Here is a 16,280-nt window from a genome sequence, read left to right on the forward strand (position 1 = left end):
TTTTGTTTATTCATTCCTGGGCATCGCTAGCGGGACCAGCATTTATTGCTCATCCCTAATTGTTCTTGAGTGGCTTTCTAGGTCATTTCAGAGGCAGTTGAGAGTCAACCACATTTGCTGTGGCTCTGGAGTCACATGTAGGCCAGACCAGGTAAGGGAGACAGATTTCCTTCCCTAAAGGACAGTAGTGAACCAGATGGATTTTTCCCACAATTAGCAATGGTCATCAGTAGATTAGTAATTCCAAATTTTTTTATTGAATTCAAATTCCACCATCTGTTGTGGTGGGAATCGAACCCGTGTCCCCAGAACATTAGCTGAGTTTCTAGATTAATAGTCTAGTGATAATACCACTAGGCCATCACCTCTGCTATATAATGTGCAACTTATAGGCTGTTCTGTGAATCCTGGCAACCAAACCCTCAAGTTCAGACGGCCTAGACTTTTTGAAATTTTTATTTTGTTAGTGTCATAAGTAGGCTTACATTAACATTGCAATGAAGTTACTGTGACAATCCCCTAATCACCACACTCTGGTGCCTGTTCGGGTACATTGAGTGACGATTTAGCACGGCCAATGCACCTAACCAGCACATCATTTGGACTATGGGAGGAAACTGGAGCACCCGGAGGAAACCCATGCAGAAACGGGGAGAATGTGCAAACTCCACACAGACAGTGACCCAAGCTGGGAATTGAACCTGGGTCCCTGGTGCTGTGAGGCAGCAAGCCCTCAATGCTCCTGATTGCTGGTTTGTCTTTTTTAAATTGAGTGGATTGTCATGTGTTAAACAGTTCACCCATATCACTCATCCTTTATTGATGAATAATTCCCAAAGCAGACATTGGGAATATTGATTAGGGTTTTATAAGTGTCCCAGAGCTCCATGACATGCAACAAAGCAGTCAATGGAAACAAACTGCTTGCACACTCGTGTATAAGATTTGTGACCGTTCTTGGATCTTTTTGTGCTTGTCTAGTTGAGGGATTTCAGGAACCTCGGATCAGCATTGCATATTTTCAAATCCTAGAATCCCCACAGTGCAGAAGGAGGCCACTCAGCCCATTGAGTCTGCCCCTCCCTCTGACAGAGTAGACCACACAGGGCCTCTCTCCCACCCCATCCCCGTAGCCCCAGGCCTTTACCCCCAACCTGCACATCTATGGACACTACAGGACAACTTAACATGATCAATCCACCTTACCTACACACTTTTGGATTGTGGGAGGCAACTGGAGGAAACCCACGCAGACACGGGGAGAATGTATAAACTCCATACAGACACCCAAGGCTGGAATTGAACCCAGGTCCCTGGCGCTGTGAGGCACCATGCTGCCCAAATACATACAGCCAGAGGCAGAGCAAATCCCCATTTAATCTGCCTACATTATACTTCCACTGCAACCTTTAAGGAACACCCCTCATCCTGCCTGTCCAACATTTTCACCACTTCTCATATCAGCCATGCTGCGGCCTTTATGAGGTTGCCAACTGATATTAAATGGAGTCAGTTTTGTGTTGACCATCTGAGCCCACCAAGGCTAAAGTTACTCTGCCCAAACATGGTGAACCCTTCCAGTCAGCTCACAAATCAAATCTTTACCTCATTCAGTCCACGTTGGGTAAGAACCTCGGAGCTAGAACTGAAACGATGTTTAAAGTCATCAATACCAACAGCCCACACACTCGCGTCCCGCTCTCCCCCCACACTTCCCAACCCACTTTATCCATCCAACAAACCCCATCCATCACTTTCTAAGGAAGGAAACCTTCTGTCTGAAGTATCCTTTTGTTTTCCAATTTCCCCCTATGCTCTCATTTTTCATAGAATCTTTACAGTGCAGAAGGAGGCCATTGGGCCCATCGAGCCTGCACCGACCACAATCCCACCCTGGTCCTAACCCCATAACCCTATGTATTTACTCTAGCTAGTCCTCCTGATACTAGGGGCAATTTAGCACGGCCAATCCACCTAACCCGCACATCTTTGGACAATGGGAGAAAACCAGAGCCCCAAGAGGAAACCCATGCCAACATTGGGAGAACATGCAAACTCCACCCTGTCAGCCTATGATGATAAACTTGTATGATTCTCTGTCTTTTTTTGCTCTGATCTTCTACATTGAGGACCTCAGTTTGGTGTCCATTCGTATTTGGAACTTGCTATGTCACCTCTATCTTCTTACTGCTCCTGTTAACCTGTTCCTGCCTTAACAGACCCTAATATCCATTCTGCTTTCTCTTAACATTTCCCCTATAACTTGGTAACCCTGTACCTGGTTACACTGGCTAAGTCTCACTCTCCTAGCCCAACCCAAGCCTCAGTGCATACTTTGCTGATCTTGGTCATTCACCTGTTCTCTCCAGTACTATCTACTCATCCTCAATAATTCCCTCACATTTACCTGTGAAATCCTACACCCTCCTAACTTAATTCAGTGATCTTTAGTTTGCCGGTCCACAGGTAGATATTGTAGTTGTTTCCCACCTATAAATCAATGTTCCCGCTAATGATTTCCATTATATCTCATATTCCTCATTTGAAAACACCTTGCAGTCTGGGGTGGCATGGTGGCACAGTGGTTAGCACTGTTGCCTTACAGTGCCAGGGACCCAGGTTCAATTCCGGACTCGGGTGACTGTGTGGAGTTTGAACGTTCTCCCCGTGTCTGCGTGGGTTTCCTCCGGACGCTCCAGTTTCCTCCCACAGTCCAAAGATGTGCGGGTTAGGTGGATTGGCTGTGCTAAATTGCCCCTTAGCGTCAGGAAGGTTAGTAGGATAAATACATGGGGTTACAGGGATAGGACCTGGGGGGTGGGATGGTTGTCTGAGCAGGCTTGATGGGCTGAATGGCCTCCATCTGCATGGTAGGGATTTGCTGATTCTTATGGAAAGCAAGAAAAAGTGCGTGCAATTCTATTGGTGATCCCAGAAATTAGCACCTTGTGAGGTACACAACTTGGGAAAGTCAATGCTAAAAGAGACATACCCTGGTATTGCCTTTTCTAGACTTCAATATTTATCAGGCACATAACAGTGATGCACAGGTCCAGTTTCAATAAGAAATTTGAGATCACCTAAATCTTTTGGTGCACTTAACAGAAATACTTACTGGGCAACTGACGTACGTGTCCAGCGGGAGGAGTTCCAGAATGGCCTGGAGCAGCTCTGGAATTCCGACACCTACATCGGGGAAACAGAATGATACAATTTATTAAATAACCATTACCAAAGATCTGGAATATTCACAAATTTTCAAAGAAGCAACACTTTTCCAGTGCACTGAAACTAGGCCAATCACTTTTATTTTACGATGCGGAGATGCCAGCGTTGGACTGAGGTGGGCACAGTAAGAAGTCTCACAACACCAGGTTATAGTCTAACAGGTTTATTTGGAATCACCAGCTTTCGGATCACTGCTCCTTCATCAGTTGAATGGAGAGGTGGGTTCACAAACTCAGCATATATAGGCAAAGACAGAATTGCAAGATAATTTTATTTTAATCTTAGCAAATCCGGGGATCTGTAGCACTGGTGAAATCCTCAGATCGCAAGCTACTGTCTAGCATACATCCGAATAAACAGATTAGGAGCAGGAGTAGGTCACGCAGTCCTCGAACCTGCCCCAGCACCAAATAAGACCACGGCTGATCTGAGTGTAAACTCGATCCCACATTCCCATCAAGCCCCGGTAACCTTTCACCCCCTTTGTTAATCAACATTCCATCAAGTCCATTCCCAGCTTGGGTCACTGTCTAGGCGGAGTCTGCACGTTCGCGCCATGTCTGCATGGGTTTCCTCTGGGTGGTCCAGTTCTCCCCCCACACTCTGAAGGACGTGCTGGTTAGGTGCATTGGCTGTGCTAAATTCTCCCTCAGCGTACCCGAACAGGTGCCCGAGTGTGGCAACTAGGGGATTTTCACAGTAACTTCATTGGAGTGTTAATATCAGCCTACTTGTGACACTAATAAATAAACTTAAATATCGGATGAATGGTTCTTTTGATGGTAACTTGTGCCCACAATCCACGTGAGAAAGAGGAAGCAAGAATTTGCATTCAAATTTCACTTTCTACGGCCACAGAATGCCTCAAAGCACTTTCCAAGCAATGACATACTTCTGAAGTGGCAATCACCAGGGATCTCATATCGGAAAATATTGCTAAAACGTGTGATGCTGTCAAAGTTTTTGGTCTTGCATTCATCAGGACAAACACAATATGCCAAATTTCAAAGGATGACGGGGTATGGTATAAATTGAAAGCTGCAAAGCACTCTCTTTTCACAGTCAAGTTCGATACCTTCAATGAGATATCAATGAATTGTGAACAAAATCCTCATCATTTATTGCCAGGGAGGCAACCATTTGCCCTGCTCTTTTGGCACCAGCTCTTTCCTAAGTGCAAAACTAATCCTTACGCCATGCTGTACCTCCATAACCACATAATCCTCTCTGGTTCAATTTGACTGGGGAAGACCAGGCACTTAGAGAAGGTGGTGGGTCAGCGTGGGGTATCCTTCAGCTTGCCCCGTGAGTAAGACTTGTGTGTGGTTAGGCTTTAGGTTTTTTTTTTGCGCAGGAAGTTGTGGCAAGTGAGAATGGCATAGCGAGGGCGAGGGGTAACTGGGATCTCTATGAACAATGGGACTACTGATACACCCCTTCGAGATTAAGAAATAAGAAACTGAAGGGAGGGGAAGGACTGAGAAGGAGGGCGAATTAGAGTTGCTAAATGTTGTGTCAAATCAGGTAAAGAAAGTGGAATAAAAGGAGGAAAAGGAATTAGGAGAGGGAGAGAGAAGAGACAGGAAGGAAGAATAAGGAGAGAATGAAAAATGCCCCTGGCGCTGTGAGGCAGCAGTGCTAATCCTGTGCAGGATGGCTTCTGTTCTATCCCAGGCTTATTTGAAAGTAGACAATGTAAGCTTAGCAAATTTGAAAAGTGTATCTAAAGCTCACCTGGTAGAATTTGCAGCTAAATTGGAATTAGGATTATTGACAGGGACAAAGAAAGCTAAGGCAATTGAAAGCACAGCAATACATTTAAATTTAGAAGTGGTGTCAGACAGACCCAGTATCTTGAGAAGCGGGACATTAAATTAGCTGAAATTCAATTACAAAGAGAAACATCAATGAAGAATTTAGAAATGGAAGGAAAAGAGAGAGAATGAGAACAAAGAGAGGGAAAGAGAGAGCTTTCCAAAGGGGATGAGAATAAAGAGATAGCTTTGGAAGTGCCAAAGTTAACGCTGGCAGGAAGAGAAAAGGGTAAAAAGAGAGAGAACATCAAATTAAAATGCAGTGAACTGCAGCCAGGGCAACAGGCTTACATGAGGATGACACTAGCTCTAGACACGAAGCTAGTGGGGAGATGTTTAGATTCGTACAGGGACTGCCAAGATTTGATGAAAGAGACAGTGAGGCATCTTTTAATGTTTTTGAGAAAATAGCTAAACAGATGAAATGGCCACAACAGATAGGGACGCTGCTCTCACAGGCTAAACTCTTGATGGGGTGAATGAAGTCTTTGTCAGAGGGAAAATCTGGGGAGTACGATACAAGTGAAGAAAGCTATACGGAGTTCTTACGAGTTAGTACTAAAGGCTAATAGACAAAAGTTTCAAAATTTAAAAAAAAAAGCTTGGACAAACTTACATTGAATTTGAAAGGATTAAACAGAGTAGGTGGGTGAGAACATTAAAAACAGCAGAAACCTATGAGGCCCTGAGAGAAGTAATTCTGTTGGAAAAATGTTAAGACTGGTTGTCTATGAGATGAAGACTCATGTAGAGGAACCAAGATTTAAAACAGCCACGTTCCGGCACCTGTCCAGGTACACTCACCGAGAATTTAGCGTGGCCAATGCCCCTAACCAGCATCAGAGTTAAAACAGCAAGGCATGCAGCTGAACTTGTTATTAAGTTCATAGCTCAAAGCCTTTCGTTCAACAATCATTTAACTCTTAGCAAGCTCAAAAAAGGGAAGGTATTAGAATTACCAGTCAAGCAGGAGAGGGGGTGATTGAAGATTCCAAGGAGGTGTCACCTCAAAATTAAAAATTAAAAGAGAGTGCTGGGGAAATCAGAGAGAAGGAAAGTTAGACACTTTCATTGTAATAACTGGGCCACAGCAAGTCAGTAGGCCAAAGACTAAATGGAAAGATGGTTAGAGTTGTAAATATTTGAGTTATTCATTCATGGGACATGGGGTGTCGCTGGCTGGCCAGCATTTATTGCCCATCCCTAGTTGCCCTTGGAGGCAGTTGAGAGTCAACCACATTGCTGTGGCTCTGGAGTCACATGTAGGCCAGACCAGGTAAGGACGGCAAATTTCGTTCCCTAAGAGGACATTAATGAACCAGATGGGTTTTTACGACAATAGACAATGGTTTCACGGTCATCGGTAGATTCTTAATTTCAGTTTTTTTTAATTGATTGAGAAATGAAAGTGCCTTTCAAATTAAGATGTTACTTTTTTTTAAAAAGAGGACGTGTTCAGAATTTGGAAGTTAACAGGGTTAAAAGTGAACTTGTGATGTAAAGAAAGTGACAGATCGGTAACAAGATTAGCAGGCATCGAGAGGTGGACAGCACAATGGCACAGTTGTTAGCACTGTGTCTGCGTGGGTTTCCTCTGGGTGCCCCGGTTTCCTCACAGACCAATAGATGTGCTGGTCAGGGTGCACTGGCCGTGCTAAATTCTCCCTCAGTATACCGAACAGGCACTGGAGTGTGGCGACTAGGGGATTTTCAGTAACTTCATTGCAATAAACCTGTGACACTAATAAATAATCTTAAACTTTAGAGATGTTATTTGCACAATAACAAGATTAGCAGGCATCTAGAGAAATTGAGGTATGAATTGTCATATCAGAGATATTGTTTAGCAGAAATTGATGAGACTATAAAAACTGATCAGAACGGCCTGATTAAAGTCATTACAGAGACACACCCGCAGGTAACATAAGCAGAGTTCTGAATACAGGTGGTGAGTTACTCGCTGCAGAATTCCCAGTCTCTGACATGCTTTTATAGCCACGGTACTGATCTTGTTGAGTTCCTGGTCAATGGTAACCCCGATTGATAGAGATGGTAATGCCATTTAGTGTCAAGAAAGATAGTTAGATTCTTGTTAGGGACGTTCATTGCCTGGCAATTGTGTGAACGGTCACTGCTCCATATCATCCAATTCTGACTGCTATCCCTTCCTCTGTCTGTTAGTTGAACAGTTTTAACCCACTCATGTTTTTAAAACATATTTCCCACACACACAGTTTTCCCTCTTTGGGGGATAGTGATGGAAGGACTCCAGAGCAGATTATCAGCCCCATATTAAAAACATAGGCAACAAGTCCTGGGGTTAGACTTGAACCCAGAGCTTCTGGATCTATGGTAGGATGAATACTACCACTGCGCCACAAGACCTCCTACTGGGGGAGGCGATGGCCCAGTTTATTATCACTAGACTATTAATCCAGGAACTCAGCTAATGTTCTGGGGACCCGGGTTCAAATCCCGCTACGGCAGATGGTGCAATTTGAATTCAATAAAAAAAAATTAAGAATCTACTGATGACCGTGAAACCATTGTTGGAAAAACCTTTAGGGAAGGAAATCTGCTGTCCTGACCGAGTTTGGCCTACATGTGACTCCAGATCCACAGCAATGTGGTTGATTCTCAGCTGCCCCCAGAAATAGCTTGGCAAGTCACTCGGTTCAAGGACAACTAGGGATGGGCAATAAATGCTGGCCAGCCAGCGATGCCCAAATCCTATGAATGAATAAAACAGAACCAACACAACTAATATTACAGAAAGTTCTTTATAATTTATGGTGATTATCTTCACAGACATGCTAACATATAACCAGCTGTTCATGAACGTGTAGTGGACATGCATGAGATGAGGTGTTGAAGATGGAGCGAGATGAGAAAGCAATTCCTTCTGGATCCTGCAAAATCTACACCTAGTGACAAGGTATCATGGCAATAAGTGGCTAAGCCACCCTCCCCTGTGGAAGGACACCATCTGGTGGCTGAACGCAGTATGACTGATTATTTAAATAAGCCTCACCCCTTCAGAAACCTACGTGAATCATAGAATCCCTAAAGTGTAGAAGGAGCCCATTCAGCCCATCGAGTCTGCACCAACAGCAATCCCACCCAGGCCCTATCCCTGTAACACCACCTATTTACCCTGCAAGTGAATGAGTTTCAGACGTTCTTAATCATTTCACTGTCTACGGGTACATAACACAACGGCCAAAGTTTAAACATTAATTGATTTGATTTGATTTATTATTGTCACATGTATTGGTAAACAGTGAAAAGTAGTGTTTCTTGCGCACTATGCATTCAAAGCATACCGTTCATAGAGAAGGAAAGGAGAGGAGTGCAGAATGTAGTGTTACAATTGGACAGTTCCATAGTAAATCAGTGTCCAGACAGGTAGCTAGTGTGGGACATGGGAACGTCACATTGGTCGATTGTTGGGGGCCAGTACAATGCCCCAAATTGCATCCAAATCTTATACCTGTATAAATTATTAAAATTTACAAACCCTCTTGTACCGAAAACAATCAGAGCGACAGGCTCATGGGAACACCTGCAAGTTTCTCTCCAATCCGCACTCCAACCTGACTTGGAAATATATCAACTATTCCTTAATTGCCAGGATTTTCACCCTGTGACACTCTGCCTAACTGCCCTGTGGGTGTTCCTACACCACATGGAGTGCAGCAGTTTAAGAAGGCAGCTCTCCACCACCTTCACAAGGAATTAGGGATGGGCAATAGATACTGGTCCAGCTAGCAAAGTACACAGCCCATGAAGGAATTTAAAAAATAATTGACAAATGAAACACCTTCTAGCAAAACCCCAGTAATTTCAATATCGATGGATTTACTATCTAGTGTCCCCCGATACACTACTCAATCTGTTAGATGATGCTGGCTCCATCACTAGTAGGTCTGTAGTTAAGTGACCAAGCAAGACCTTTGAACATATTGCCCTGTAAATCACCCTTTGCACAAGTTCAACCTACATGTTACATGAGAAAAATGCCATCTGCATTTAACTGCTACTTTGATCGAAGGAGGGTTTTTACCATGATTGTGACTTCATTGTCCTCTGCTTCCCTTGCATTTTAAACAGTACTAAAATAAATGACAATAAAATCCTACAATGCAGAAGGAGGCCATTCAGCCCATCAAGTCTGCACCGGCCACACTCCCACCAATGCTCTAACTCCATAACTTAATGTATTTACCCTAGCTAGTCCCCATGACACTAAAGGGCGATTTAGCATGGCCAATCCACCTAACCCGCACATCTTTGGACAGTGGGAGGAAATGGGACACTAAGGGGCAATTTTAGCATGGCCACTCAACCTAACTTGCACATCTTTGGAATGTGGGAGGAAACCAGAGCACCCGAAGGAAACCCACGCAGACACGGGGAGAACCTGAAAACTGCACAGACAGTGGCCCAAGCCAGGAATCAAACCCGGGTCCCTGGTGCTGTGAGGCAGCAATGCTAACCACTGTGCCACCATACATCCTTGCTTTTGTGTTCAATACCTTACATTCCCAATGCTTCCTTGTCCACCTGCCTGCCACCTTCAAGGACCTGTGGACATACACTCCAAGGTCTCTCTTTTCCTCAACTCCTCTCCAAAGCCGGAATTTTACTGTCCCGCCTACCATGGGCATCAATTCAGGCGAGGGGCAGAACGTGAAAAGGTTGGTTGACCTGGGGTAGGGTTTTACAGTTTCAGGACGAGCAAGGCTGTAAATTCCTGCCCAATATCTTCCAATTTACTGATTATTCCTTTGCTTGGTTTGCCCTTCCCAAATGCATTACCTCACACGTTTCCCAATTGAATTCCATTTGCCATTTCTCTGCTCAACTCAACCAAATCAGTGATATTATTCTGGAGTGACAAAATATCCTTTTCACTATCAAAAACACAGCCAATTTCTGTGCCTTCTGCAAATTTCTCAATCATGCCTCCCACATTTAAGTCTGAATCATTAATATATACAACAAACAGTAACAACCCCAAAACTTAATCCTGTGGAACGCTACTAGGAGCCATTTTCCATTTGCAAACCATCCACCATTTGTTTCTTGTCACTGAGCCAACTATGGATCCAACTTGCCACTTTCCTCTGTATTGCATGAGATCTCACTTTTCTGACCAGTCTTCCATGTGCGACCTTGTCAAATGCCTTCCTGAAATCCATATAGACAACATCCACTGCACGACCCTTATCAATCCTCCTTGTTACTCCCTCAACAGATTCTATCAGGTTAGGAAGACACGATCTTCCCTGAACAAAACCATGCTGACTAGCACTGATCAAACTTAGGTTAATCTGTACTTAACAATGAGAGTTGTTACATTGCCTCTTTCTTGCAAGTCACAGAATCAAGACATTCAAGTTGTGAATAAAAATATTCCATTAACATTGTTGAATTGGACATTTGAGAATACACTTGAGTGCTACATAGCACAATAGATACTTTTTAAAGTTTATCTATTAATGTCACAAATAGGCTTACATTAACATTGCAATGGAATTATTGTGAAGATCTCCTAGTTGCCACACTCCTGTGCCTGTTTGGGTACACTGAGGGAGAATTTAACATGGCCAGTGCACCTAACCAGCACGTCTTTCAGATTGTGGGAGGACACATGCGGACACAGGGAGAACATGCAGACTCCTCACAGACAGTGACCCCAGATGGGAATCGAACCCAGGTCCCTGGCGCTGTGGGGCGGCAGTGCTAACCACTGTGCTATCATGCGAGATAGTTAATATTTATTGGTGTAAAACCTGACATTCAGAGAATGGAAATACAGACAGTAGCCAAAGTGTGACGATCCCAAACTCTCTCAGTTCGTGGCCAGGGAGAAACCAAAATTAAACTTAATTTAAACTTTTCTTAATATTTCCTTAATATTCTCTCCTTTAGTTCTGAAAGAGTGCCTTTGTTCAGAAGTGCTTCAACAGGTTCCAGCAATGCTTCACTCATCGCCATTCTTTCTAAGCATATTTGCAACCACAAAGAACCTTCCAGTTCTGCCTGATCTTGTCTTCATCCAACCACACTGGCAGCGATCAGAAAGGATAACCCTCAGGAGATTTCCCCTCCTTCATCTAAAGATGCTTCAGACTAAGGACCTCGGCTGAGATCTGTGAGCCCTCGGATCAAACGTGGAGTTGGTCCCAAATGTTTTCCCATTATTTTCATGTCCCGGACTATGTGCGCATTCACACTCCTCTTTCTCCCAGTGAACTGTGAGCCAGGGAGAGAAAGAAACAGGCAGGTCGTTCTTGAGGCGGCAGAACCAGACCATATCATTTACAATAGAGTTGCCTGTCCAGCAACACATTAGAGTCTCAGAGCCAGGAAGCCCAATATCATGAGGTTGCGATGCACAATTCTCGAATCCTGCAATGTCTGGTATATTCAACCAATATAGACAAGACCATCAGACCATTTTCCATTTGCAAACCGTCCACCATTTGTTTCTTGTCATTGAGCCAACTATGGATCCAACTTGCCACCTTCCTCTGTATCGCATGAGATCTCACTTTTCTGACCAGTCTTCCATGTGCGACCTTGCTAAATGCCTTCCTGAAATCCATATAGACAACATCCACTGCACTACCCTTATCAATCCTCCTTGTTACTCCCTCAACAGATTCTATTGGTTGGGAAGACACGATCTTCCCTGAACAAAACTATGCTGACTAGCACTGATCAAACTTAGGTTAATCTGTACTTAACAATGAGAGTTGTTACACTGCCTCTTTCTTGCAAGTCACAGAATCAGGAGTAAGAGCAGGAGTAGACCATATGGATTCACCAGAATGACAAGGGTGTCACCAGGACTGGAAGGTTTGAAGTACAAAGAGAGGCTGGATGGGTTGGGACTTTTTTCCCCTGGAACATAGAAGGATGAGGGAATGACCTCATTGAGGTTTATAAAATCACGAGACCTACAGTTAAGGTGAATAGACAAGGTCTTTTCCCCAGGGTCAGGCAGTCCAAAACTAGAGGGCATAGGTTTAAGAGGAGAGGGGAAAGATTTGAAAGGGACCTGAGGGGCAACTGTTTCACACAGAGGGCAGTGCGTGTATAGAATGAGTTGCTAGAGGAGGTGGTAGAGGCAGGCACAGTTACAACATTTAAAAGACATTTGGACAGGTACGTGGATGGGAAAGGTTTAGAGGGATATGGGCCCAAACACAGGCAAATGGGATAGTTCAGTTGGTCGGCATGGTGGGTTAGGCCGAAGGGCCCGTTTCTGTCCTGTATATCTCTCTGATTCCATGACTGCTCTGCCATTCAATATGATCACGGCTAATCTTTAGCTTCAACTCAGATCTCTCGCCCATTTCCCAAACCCATAATCCCCCAACAAGCAAAGATCCGTCCATCTCAGCCTTAAATGTATTCAACGATGGAGCATCCAGCACCCTCTGTGGTAGAAAGCTCCACAAAGGATAACAAAATTCCTTCTCATCTCAGTCCAGCCCCTTTCCCTGAGCCTGTGTGTGCCCCCGTGTTCCAGATTCCTCAGCTACGGTGGAGTGGAGGAAGCAATCTCTCGATGTCTATCCTATCAAACCCCCCCTCAGAATCATTGAGATAAAAGCAAAATATTGCAGATGCTGGAATCCGAAACAAAATCAGAAAATGCTGGAAAATCTCGGCAGGTCTGACAGCATCTGTGGGGGAGAGAATAGAGCCAATCGATTCTGGATGACCCAGCACTGCAGCACAGTGGTTATCACTGCTGCTTCACAGCTCCCGGGACCTGGGTTCGATTCCTTGCTTGGGTCACTGTCTGTATGGAGTTTGCACATTCTCCTCGTATCTGCGTGGGTTTCCTCCGGGTGCTCCGGTTTCCCCCCACAGTCCAAAAATGTGCGGGTTAGGTTGATTGGCCATGCTAAATTGTCTCTTAGTGTCCCGGGATGCGTAGATTAGCGGGGATATGGGAATCGGACGTGGGTGGGACTGTGGTCGGTGCAGACTCGATGGGCCAAATGGCCTCTTTCTGCACTATAGAGTTTCTATGAAAACCAGTACTTTCTATGACCCTTTGTCAGAGCTCTCCAGACTCACCGCTGTCCCCAACGGCCTGAGGCCGGAATTGAACCCGGCTCCCTGGCACTGTGAGGCAGCAGTGCTAACCACTGCGCCACCATGCCAATTTTCACTGATTGACCTCCCAGGCTGAGCGGCCATATTGCTTTCACCAAGATTACAAATGATACCTGACGGCAGTCGAAAACCTGACGACTAGGGGTGCAAGAAATGTTGCTATTGATGGCAATGCTAACAGTTTTAAAGACACCTTCACTGAGTATAAGGCTCACCGTCAGCTCTTATTTCAGTAGGCCCGGAGCGACACACTGAGGAAGTCGGGAAGTTGGCATCAGCAAGCACTGAAAAATAAAACATTGGAGAAGAATTAGGGGCCTCCCGGTTAGCATGTCACATAAAGCCTTGTGAACATGGAGCGCTGGGAATATACAGAGTCAGAAAACCACATTCAGCTGATGATTCAACAGTTCATTTGCCACAATAGAAGGCTCCCAAAATTAAAATACTATTTGTTTGAGAAATGCAAGGTCAAACGGGTTTTTCTACACGCAGCAGCATCAAAACATCCCCAGATGCCAATGATTTTACAGCACGTCGTGGTTTAACTTCAGCTGTGTTCGCAAATGTCCTCTTCACCTACACGCATGGCATAAAAGTGATGCTCACCTCGCTTGATGAGGGTGCAGTTGCAATAATACAATACCTGAGACAGAGATGGAAAGGTTCTTGATTGGTAAAGGGATCAAGGGTTACGAGGAAAAGGGGGAGAATGGGGTTGAGACATTTATCAGCCATGATTGAATGGTGCAGCAGAGTCGATGGGCCAAATGGCCTAATTCTGCTCCTACATCTTATGGTCTTAGTGTAAGGGTTTGGATGTTTTACTTTGAAAGGTCAGGCAAGCTTCACATATGATTTAACAGTATATCTGTACATATCTGCTGCATGCACTGTACCTGAACAATGTAATTACTACAGAGAATTACTACATCACAGGGGGAGCAGTGGCAAAGTGGTATTGTCGCTGGACTAGTAATCCACAGGCCCAGGATAATATCCAGGGGTTTGAATCCCACAACGGTAGATGGTGAAATTTGAATTCAATAAAAATCTGGAATTAAAAGTCTAATGGTGACCACAAAAGCATTGTCAATTGTCGTAAAAACCCATCTGGTTCAATAATGTGCTTTAGGGGAGGAAAACCCATCTGCTTTAGGGAAGGAAATCTACCATCCTTATCTGGTCTGGCCTAGATGTGACTCCAGACTCACAGCACTGTGGCTGACTCTTAACGCAGGGAGAACGTGTAAACTCCGCACAGTGACCCAAGCTGGGAATCGAACCTGGATCCCTAGAGCTGTGAGTTTAGAACATTACAGCCCAGTACAGGCCCTTCGGCCCTCAGTGTTGTGCCGAGCTTTGTCCAATCCCAAGGTCAAGCTATCTCACTCCCTATATTAATGATTTATGATAATATAATAGTTTAATAGTTATAATATAATGGTTTAATGGTTTAAAAATACTACTTAGCAGCTTGTAAACTGATATAATGAGAATGGGATTGTGGTTTAAAGCTTTTCTCCTGATCAGCATTGCTTGCACCGACGAAGGTAAACATTTAGACTAGACCCCAGTAAACAACAATCCCACAGAAAACTACTCAGACTAATTAAAACTTCCCTTACACTTTGACAGAACTGTACCACCCACAGCTTGGCTCACCGTGACCTCCGAATCACCTGGGCAGGTTCAAACGGGGCTTTAAATACCAAGCTGGGAACCCAGTAACTTCTAGCCAACATTCAGTTAAAAAAGACATTGAGGTGATTTTAGTGCGACATAATCACAATAGTCTTTGCGTGTTAGAGTGTAACAACACAAAAGGAGAGGGGAGAGGGGAGAGAGAGGGGAGGGGGGAGAGGGGAGAGAGAGGGGAGGGGGGAGAGGGGAGAGAGAGGGGAGGGGGGAGAGGGGAGAGAGAGGGGAGGGGGAGGGGGGTAGGGGGAGGGGAGGGGGGGTAGGGGGAGTGGGAGAGGGGGCAGCGAGTGGGGACAGAGCCTGGGGAAAGGGGTTCAGTAACACCGAGTGAGAGTGACCAAGCTCTCGGGAACAGTGTCAGAGAGAGAGTGAAACACAGAGCTCTGAAGCTCAAACCTCATGCTGCAGCAATGCGGAAGTTTATGGAGTGTAAGCTTTGCTCTGTGTTGTGTCCGCTCAGAGAACGGGGGCTGCAGCCTATCCGGAATATATACAACTGGTCGGTCTTACCGATTTCATCCCCGTGTCCCATTTTAGCCAGAGCATAAAGCAGCTCGGGGGATATAATGCTGGGAATCCCCTTTAATATCACCATTTCCTTCGGATGACACTCCCGGTTGGAGAAAGCTCTGAAAGAAGGCGGCGCTATTGTGAGAATGTCAGAGGTTTAACATTGCCCCATCCAGGTGTTACCTACCTGAACTGCCTCCTCTCCCAACCCCATCCCATTCCCCTGTGTCTCTACACTTCTCCAAATCCTTTCACCCACTCAGCCTGATTTGGGTCAGGAGATATTTCAAAACAAAACTAAACATAGAAACTTTTTTTTAACCTTTTCTGCGCATATTAGGTTTGCTATGAATATTCATTAGCACTCAAGTCTTCATCTCACCTCCCCCACATGTTTTTAAATATTCATTCAAGGGACGAATGAATATTGGTAATAGTTTCACAGTCACCTTTAGGCTTTTAATTCCAGATTATTTTTATTTAAATTCACACTTCATTATCTGCCAAGGTAGAATTTGAACCCAGGTTTACCAAGCATTACCCTAGCATTACTAGTCCAGTGACTACGCCACAGCCCTTCCCGCTTTTGGATATGGTCCAAAGTGACATTATGGGTGGTACGATGCACAGTGGTTAGCACCGCTGCCTCATAGCGGCAAAGACCGGGTTCAATTCCAGCCTCGGGTCACTGTCTCTGTGTGGAGTTTGCGCACTCTTCCCATGTCTGTGTGGGTTCCCTCTGGGTGCTCTGGTTTACTCCTACTGTCAAGAGATGTGCAGATTGGGTGGATTGACCATGCTAAATTGCTCCTTATTGTCCCAAGACATGTAGGTTAAGTGGATTGGTCATGCCTACTTGCTCCTTGGTGTCCCAAGACGTGTAGATTGGGG

At 44.8% G+C, this 16,280-nt stretch overlaps 1 protein-coding gene across 4 annotated transcripts in view; it reads right to left on the minus strand.

Moving 5' to 3' along the window:
• fuom (fucose mutarotase) overlaps window positions 1-15,514 on the minus strand; it is a 144,260-nt gene extending 128,746 nt beyond the window's left edge. For all 4 annotated transcript variants that reach the window (XM_080215624.1, XM_080215623.1, XM_080215626.1 and 1 more), the window contains exons 1-3: window positions 15,390-15,514; window positions 13,394-13,462; window positions 3,116-3,186 (exon numbers count right to left, since the gene is read on the minus strand). In XM_080215624.1, the coding sequence (XP_080071750.1) occupies window positions 3,116-3,186; window positions 13,394-13,462; window positions 15,390-15,474 (225 nt within the window). In that variant the 5' untranslated portion in view covers window positions 15,475-15,514. The remainder of the gene's footprint in view (window positions 1-3,115; window positions 3,187-13,393; window positions 13,463-15,389) is intronic.
• Between the last annotated feature and the right edge of the window lie 766 nt (window positions 15,515-16,280).

This window comes from Carcharhinus amblyrhynchos, chromosome 31, assembly GCF_965287045.1.
Source record: "Carcharhinus amblyrhynchos chromosome 31, sCarAmb.v2.hapA, whole genome shotgun sequence".
NCBI classification, from domain to species: domain Eukaryota; kingdom Metazoa; phylum Chordata; class Chondrichthyes; order Carcharhiniformes; family Carcharhinidae; genus Carcharhinus; species Carcharhinus amblyrhynchos.